Source organism: Agelaius phoeniceus, chromosome 20 (genome assembly GCF_051311805.1).
Source record: "Agelaius phoeniceus isolate bAgePho1 chromosome 20, bAgePho1.hap1, whole genome shotgun sequence".
In the NCBI taxonomy this organism is placed as follows: Eukaryota; Metazoa; Chordata; class Aves; order Passeriformes; family Icteridae; genus Agelaius; species Agelaius phoeniceus.
In genome coordinates, this window is record NC_135284.1 from 3,287,393 (window position 1) to 3,295,782 (window position 8,390).

Below are 8,390 nucleotides of genomic sequence, written 5' to 3' on the forward strand. Positions count from 1 at the left end.
AACTACTGATTGTCTTCTCAATCCTATTAAAGATTTAACCCTTTGTTCCGGCCTTTGGCTCACATGAACACTTGCAGACAAGCAAAAGGCCTTTACTGCACAATCTTAATTCTCCAAAGCAATCCTGCCAGCAGGGATAAAGTCCTAAAATGCATCTTCTGCAGCTGGGAAGCATCTGAGACCCAAACTCCTGTTCTGAGTTGTAGTAATCACTGCATATGAGGGCTATGGAGAATGTTTTGATCTTCATGCTAACCCACTGCAACTAAATCTGACAGTATAATTTCTGCTCTTTATTAATCACATCTTGATTTTCTCTGTTTCATAAGCATCCTGGAAATAAACACTTAGTTCTAGGTCTATTCACCTCATGATGGCTGGAAGCCTGAACTGACTGATAAAAAGGCTCATAAGCAAACTTACAAATAGCCAGCTGACAGTGTGAATCCCTCTCACCCACTGGGCAAGTAAATGCATTTGAGAAATTCCAGAAGGAGCCAGCCCTGTGCAATGGCAGCATTGCTATTTTCTGTGTCTGTCCCAGCCCTGCTGTCAGCACGTATCCAGGGCAAGGGACAAGTGGCACACAGAATTCCTGCTCCATTCTTCCCCACCCTGCCCTTCCTTCCCCCTGAGCCAGTGGTGGATGGGAAATGGGCACTCTCTCCCCTGTTCACTCTCATTTTCCCATTCCCAAGAGCTGCTGAAACCTGGAAACTCAGCACAGCTCCAGCAGTCGTTTGAAGTCCAGGCCTGTTGCACCCTGAACAGATTAGCCAAGGAGTGATCTGCTGTGGATGCAGAGGATCACTGGCAGATAATGCTCAGCACAGCCCACAGGGAAATGGGCTGTGTGGAAAGGGAAAACCTCCCTGGAATAATGAGAAGCCCCAAGTCCTCATTCTCAGCAGATCTTTGTCCCAGACATGCAGCCAGGCACAATTCTGCAATGGAATGATGTGCTGAATTTTCCCATTTTTCTCTCTCTCTGAAGGCCACACAAGGACAACCCTCTCTGTTCCTACTAAAACCCTCTTCTCCACAGGATTCTTCACAGAGCAAAAAAGGGCACAAGCAATCTCCACCCTTTGCTTGCCCCTTTCAGGACAATGGCTACTGTGAGGCTGAAATTCCAATAAAAAGCCAGTTGAGATGGAGGCAGATGAGATATCCCTCCTGTGATGTTCAGAGGAAATCATCCTACAATGCACAGCTCTTAATAAGAACTAAAATTAAAATTTCCTTAAATAAATATAAGGAAAGGGTCCATGAGGGAGAGTTGCCAACGGGAACACGGAGCCATGTCTGGGTCAATCTCTTCATCCATCACCGTGGAGATGTCCCAGGTCTGTGCTGAGGGCAGGACCAGCAGCTCCATGTCACTGCTCCTACCGACGCCATCTGGAAAGGGAAAGAGCTGCTGTGTCCCTGTGGTGGGCACAGCTCTGCCCAGCAGGCACCAGGCAACAGCAGCACCACAGGGACTGGGGTCACCAGCCACAGTCAAATGGCAACCAGCTCCCAGGAATTTGTCTGCATAACTGGGAGAGGGAAGAAGGTCAGAAAGGAAGACCTGACCAGCTGGTGCAACTGTTCCTTTCCCTCTCCAGGAGTTAAAATATCTGAGTCAAATTTCATCCTGACTGCTCGGCTGGAGGGGCTCTGCTTTCTAGTTATCTCCCAGCTACAGCTCCTGCCCTGAGAGAGGTCAGGTCTCCCAGCTGGGATGTGACACAGTGCTCTCTGCAAGGAGATCATGCCCTAACCACACAGGGCTCTGCAAGGGCACTGTGGCTCTGAGGGACACACGGAGTAGCTGCAACATCCTCATGGACAAACAGGTTACTCACATCCGCAAACACTTGTCTTTCCCTCCGCTCGCCACCCTCTGTCCGTCCGGGCTCCAATCCGCTGCATACACCTGGTGTGATGGAAATCAGTCACCTGTGCTGGGAGGAGGGGTCACTGCTGCCTCCCAGACCCCTCAGCCCCAGCAGGGAGCTCACCTCATCTGCATGGCCAGGCAGATCGATGGCCAGCTTCTTTGTCTTGGCATCCCAGACCTTGAGGGTGCTGTCGCTGCTGCCGCTCACCAGCAAGCGGCTGTCGGCTGACCAGGAGATCTGGTACACGGCCGAGACGTGGCCCCGCAGCGACGTCAGGTACCTGGGGACAAGGACAGGCTGTCAGAGCAGCAGGCTTTGTTCCAAACTTGCCCTTGCATTCATGTTTCTTCTCCACCAGCACAGTCACAGGATGCCCAGCTTACTCCAGGAAGTCAATTGCTAGACAGAGTTCATCCAAAAGCTCTCCCAAGTGGGCTCAGAACCTTCTAGAGGATGCCTCCTCATCTCACCCCCTCACACAAGAGACCCTTATCCAGCAGGCAACACTTCAGCCTCACTGCACAGGTGTGTCCTTCCCTCTGTGGCTGAGTGGCCCAAGATTTAGAAGGACCTTTAAAATCACTGACGTGAAAGCCAAGCTCATGAGCATTAAGGTTGGTTTGCTGCCTCCAAGAGCTCACCAGTACTGCAGCTGAAAGTTAAAAGCTGGATTACAGGAGCATCCAAACACCAACAGCACTTCTTGTAACTACAAGAATTTGCATCATCCAGAACAAGCTGTTCTCTGGCACAAGAACTGTTTAAACTGGGTCAGTCTCCAGTTCCCAACACACACATCTTCAGGAGATCACTGGAGTGGAACATCCCATCCCACCACAGCTGCGCCCGCCCCAGAGAACTGACCCTGCAGCAACAGGGTGTGCAAACAGGTGCCAGGCAGTGCTGTGGCTGAGTCACAGTGGGGCTGCACACTCAGAGCCAAGCACAGACACCCTGACACAAGAAAAGCCAGACAAGACTTCCCAAGGGCAGAAAAACACAGAGGCAGCAGAGTGACTTTGTATGAGTTGAAGCTACAGAGATGCTGAACACACACCAGGGAGCTGCTGGCAATGCCAGCCCTGTGTGCCCTGAGCATTACACACAGACTCCCATACCAGCACCACCTCTAACAGAACAAACCAACTCACTTTCCTGTCCTACCATCCCAGAGCTTTATGGACTTGTCAAAGGAAGCACTAGCGATGGTCCGGGTGTCTGGTGAGAACAGGACTTGGTTAATCAATGCCTGGTGGCCTGTCATTCTCTCCAGTGGCTTCTTGTCTTCTGCTGGTCTCCAAAGAAACAGGGTGAAATCATCTGACCCCGAGACAAGCCTTTCTGGCTCCTGGCCCTGAAAAAGAGATGGAAGAGCCCAAGTTTTGTACAAGCCAGGTGTGGAGAGCTTGGAAGCACACCAGTGTTGGGGTGTCCACTGCTTTCACCAGTGACAGCAGGGACAAAAGGGACTTACCCGGACTTGGTTGTACCTCTGCAGTGCCCTGTCTTTCAGTTCTGACACTGAAAAAGGGAAAAGGAGGGTGAAAGAGAGATTGGCAATCTTTAGATGAAAAGAAATTTTATAACCTTGTCATGCCAATTCCAATCCTGGCTCTGCGGGTTTAGCAGGAGCATTTGTGACCGCTCAATTTACCAGTGACCTCCCCATCCCCCAGACTGATCCACCCTGGCATGGGCAAGAAAAATCTTGACTTCCAGCATGACCAGTCCTCCCCCAGCCTCCAAGGTGGGTGCTGCACTCACAGGAGCCTTTGACATCCTGGGGGTTGATGGTGGCCTCGGCCGGCTCGAAGGCGCCGGTGCGGAGAACGTAGTCGGTGCTCAGGGCCATGGTGTTCACCCAGTGAGCGTGGCCCTGCAGCGTGCGGCACAGGACACCCTGGGGACAGAGCCACCCTCAGACAGGGACAGAACACAGCCACCAGCCTGCAGGGACACACCCCAGACTTTCCAAACCAGCTGCAGGCAGGTTAAGTAAGCAGTGAAGACACAACGCTGCTGAGCTTCAGGAATCAGTTTCCCTTGCACAACACCCATCAGCTCAGCTTGCTGCAGGGATGTTTCCAGCTTTTAGACCCATTTAATGCTCTTAAGGATGAAAACATCACACAACAGATACCCCTTGCAAATGGTGCCAAGCAACAGGTCTGACAGGTCAGGAAGATAGAGCAGCTCTGTTTTTCAGGGCACAAGCTGTGCCAGGAAGAGCAGACAAAGCTACCCCACAGTGTGCCCAGCAGCCCAAGGACAGTCCCTCACTTACATCCTGGCTCCTCCAGACTTTGATGGTCCTGTCCTGGGAGGAGGAGTAGAGCAAGCCATCGCCCCCCCACTTCACACAGGTCACCGACTGCGTGTGGCTTGTGAGGATTTTGTCACACCTGCCCATCAGCGTGTCCCAGATGCGGATGCTGCCGTCCTTGGAGGCACTGGCCAGGTAACGGCACTCTGGGTTTCTGGGCAAAGAGATCAAATCCATTTGTGCAGCTCCTCTGAGCTCCTTCCCCACCAGCCCTAGAGGATTCAAGGGTTCAGCAGACAACAAAATGCAACTTTCTTTTGCCTTAAGATCAGAGAGAGGCCAGTCAGGGGCACAGCACTGACCTACAGGGAACAAGGTCTCACAAGGCAGGGGAGAGGCAGACAAAATGCCTCCTCCAAACCAACTCCTGGGCTGCACATTGGAGAAATCAATCCAGGGTAAACCTGGCAGCTGAGGCCTTGGCAGTGACTTTGCTTGCACAACTTAACCCACTGGCTAGTGAGGTTACCACAAAGTGGCACCTTCCCTGGGCACAGGCTGGAGAGAGCCCTGGGCAGGGGATCAGCCTCACACAGGGAGCACAGACCCATGGCATTGGGAATGTGTTGGATGTTCCCCTGCCTCTGCCATGCTTCATCTCCAGCCTGTGGACAGAGTGCTGTTGTGTTGACAGGGCTGAAAGGAACTCTGTCCATCCACATCCATTGTGGCTCAGGGGGCAAATTGAACACATCTGGAAGCAGTTGGCCACAACCCAGCAAGGACAGGGCAGCCACAGCCCTCTGTCCTTTGCACATCTTTAGTGTTCCTCAGCAGTGAGGAACAGCACAGCCCCTCCCACTGCACTGGAACTGGCTGGAGAAGGAGAACTGCAGCTCTGGCAGGGTCATGTCTCTCCTCCCCGTTTCCTCATCTTCCTTACAATCATTTTTTTGCTAATGCAGTTAATTGTTTGCAAATAGCTGGAGCTTCCTACTGGCAAATTCAATTTGCAAGGCTCTGCTCTGAAGGGGCCCTTTTTCTTTCTTTTTTTTATTTATTTCTGTAACATCTTGGATTAATGGCTACAACTGTCCCCTTCCACCCACCTCTCCCAGAGGGAGCTTTAGCTGATCGAAGGGATAAGGGGATTGTACAGTTAATCATCCCTGATGATAAACAAACAGGATGACAGAGGCCAGCAGGATCAGGAGAGCAGAAAGGAGTGCTCTGCCCTTGGACACCACCAGGCTTCCCTGCTCCCACCTCAGCACATCAGTGTTTGTCCAGCACCACAAAAGCAGCGTTTCCCACAGGCAGGTGTGTCTTTATTCCCAGGGGAAAAGAGACACAGCCTGGCAGTGATTCCCCAGCAACTCCCAGGGACTGTGAGCAGCAGCTGGGACTCCTGGCTCCCAGCTCACCTTGAGAGCTGTTCTAGGTGGGCTTTTTCCCATAACAGGAGAGAGGCAAACAGAAGCAATGCCCTGCAGGTCAGGCTGCTCTTTTCCACAGGAGCAAAGGGCTGAGCTGGCCCCTTCACTCACTCACCTGTGGAGCGGTTCCCAGCACAGACATGTGATCCATTTGGAGTGGCCAGAGAGCACCCGGCCAATCTGGCTGCCAGTGGCTGGGTCCCAGAGGAAGATCTGTGCAAGAGAGGAAGCACGAGGGTCACGTCAGGCCACAGACATCATGTGAATCCCAGAGACGTTGGAGCTCCATTTAGAAAGCAGAGGTGTCCTTGGGATCGTGATTGCACTGGCAGGCAGGGGAAGGGGGCTGGATGCCTTTCCAAATCCCTGCAGCAATCAGCTGACACCCAAAAGAATGAGACCTGATTGCCCTCCTGTCTGCCTACAGCACTGCTGCTACAAAGTTATCTGACTCAACTCAAAAAGGATACAGTCCCCAAAGAGCCACCCCGTGCCAGAAACTCAGCGAGTGTTTGCAGAGCACAGTGAAAGCCACAGCTAAACGCTGCTGATTATCGGATGCTGTGGGTGGGACACATGCTGGTTTTCTCTTGTTGATTCTCTCTCTACATAAATGTTCATCTTAAGAGCCAAGGCATTAGTCATCTTCTACTAAGAACTTAGGAGAAATAGGGAAAAGGAGGACAAGCAGTTCTCTGGGTTCAATTAAAGGCAGAACAGCACCAAACCATGGCTGAACCACCCTGGCCCGGGACATTTCCTTGGGATTGGCATCACAACTTTGGCAGCTCTGTGAGTGCTGTCATTGCTCCCAGACCATTCAAAGGTCAGAGAGAGCGACTGCCCCTCAGGAGCTCAGCTCCCATTTAACCACACACTCCTCCTTCCCCAGGCATTTCTGCACTTCAGGCACACCAGTTTTGCCCCACAGCGAGGGCTGAACTCCTTTCACATTTGTGCAAGAGGGAATTTGGCCGTGTCTGTGTGGGAACACTGTGACCAGGCTGCTGCTGCACGGCTGGATCACGCCAACAGCAGCCCTGACCCATCCTCACTCCAGACACCTCCCTCGTGATGGAGCTGCCTGCCAAGGACCACATCCAAAGCCTGGACTCTTTCCTGGACAGAGGGAAAAGCGTCTGCCACAAAACAGCAGGACTCAGCAGCAAGAGCTCCCCAAGGTGACAATGCCAGAGCACTGCCTGGCACAGAGAGGCTTCTCGCAATATCGTGACACTTCCACACACAAAGCTCCTCTGGAGAATGGGAATCCTGCTCCAAACAGTGGGATACACCCCTGACACCCCTGAAGAAACAAGAAACACCCCTAATCCCCCCCAGCCCCATGCTGAGGGAGCCCACAGGTACCTGGCTGTTCTTGCAGCCCGAGGCCAGTTTCTTGCCATCAGGTGACCAAGCAATGCTGAGCACCCAGTGCCGGTGACCTGGCAGAGAGAGCACGAGTGGGGGTGAGTGGAGAGCTGGGACTGTCCCTGGTGTCCCAGCAGGAAGCCACTCTCTGTTCCTCCTGGCCAGCCCTTCTTTCTCTACTTTGCCAAAGAGAGCTACTCCCTCCCCAGGCTGCAGTCCCAGCTCAGACAGCAGCAGGCTCTGCCCTGCTTGTCCCCCAGGCAGAGAGGGGGTCCATGAGGGAGGGGGTCACAGATTGCCCTCCTGGCACTCCCCAGCACCCACCTTTGGCCGTGAACTGCGGCGTTTCCGTGCTCAGGTCCCAGAAACGGACAGTGGTGTCTCCAGAGCCACTTGCCAGGTACCTGGGAGAGGGGGAACAGCTCAGCACAGTGTCCCCAAGACAGGACAATGGCAGCTGCTGCTTTGTCCTGATCCCCGCCTGCAGCCACACCCTCGTACTTTCCCGTGGGGCTGAAAGCCACCGAGATGACGGCCTCGGTGTGTCCCTCCAGGGAGCTGGTGCAGCGTGTCACCGCCCGCACCCTGAACACTGCCTGCGGCTGGTAGATGATGTCCAGGACCTTCTCTGTCTCCACGCTCTGCCCTGCCAGAGTCTTCTCCAGCGACGCCACGATCTCGGCATCGTGGACGAAGAAGGCCAGAGGCACCGGCTCATCCTGCGGGAGGAAGGGCAGGTGAGGTAGCGAGGGGCGGCGCCGGGTCGGGCTGGGGGTGCCGGGGAGCTCGGGAGGGGTCTCACCTTCTGTAGGAGGGCGTTGCAGACCAGCTGCAGCTTGTCCGGGGTGATGGTGACCGGGACGTCGAAGGGGGAGCCCAGGCACTCCCCTGCCTCATCGCGGAACTGGATCAGGAGCCGCTGCACATCCTCCTCGTCCGGCGACATGTTCTGCGGGACAGCGGGCTCAGCGCGGGGAACCCCAGCGGGCGGCGGGCACAGCCCCGCATCCCGGCAGTGACCCCCGCCCGGGGAGAGGGAACCTCTACAGGGGGACCCGCGTAGGGCCCGTGGGAGGGAGAAACACCCCGCACCGAGCAGGAGCCGCGCGGGGGAACCCCAGGAGAGGGCGAGGAGACCCCGGAGCGCCGCAGCACTCCCACCCCTGCAGCTTCCAGGTGCTGCCCATCCCGGCCCCGCTCCCGCTCCCGCTCACCGCGGCCATGTGCGCGCCCGCCCCACGTGGGCCGGAAGCGGGCGGGGAGCGCCGAGCGCGGCGCTGCTGCCCCCTGGCGGCCGGCGGTGAGCGCGGCGCTTCCCGGGGCCGCGGGTTCGAGGCCGGGCGGGGACAACTCCCGCGGGTCCGGAACCTCGGGGGGTTGGTGCCAAAACTCAAGATGGGCCGAGCCTCTCACACTCAATCCGGCCCAAAGTTT

At 55.1% G+C, this 8,390-nt stretch overlaps 1 protein-coding gene across 1 annotated transcript; it reads right to left on the minus strand.

Annotated features, from left to right (window-relative positions):
* Positions 1-272: 272 nt before the first annotated feature.
* Positions 273-8,204, minus strand: NLE1 (notchless homolog 1). Its single transcript, XM_054647031.2, has 13 exons — positions 8,171-8,204; positions 7,759-7,905; positions 7,458-7,675; positions 7,281-7,360; positions 6,954-7,030; positions 5,701-5,798; positions 4,171-4,363; positions 3,651-3,786; positions 3,361-3,407; positions 3,038-3,240; positions 2,007-2,166; positions 1,851-1,921; positions 273-1,401 (listed from the first exon to the last, which is right to left on the minus strand). Exons 1-13 carry the CDS (start codon positions 8,177-8,179, stop codon positions 1,389-1,391), a joined length of 1,452 nt encoding a protein of 483 aa, XP_054503006.2. The 5' UTR covers positions 8,180-8,204; the 3' UTR covers positions 273-1,388.
* Positions 8,205-8,390: the final 186 nt, after the last annotated feature.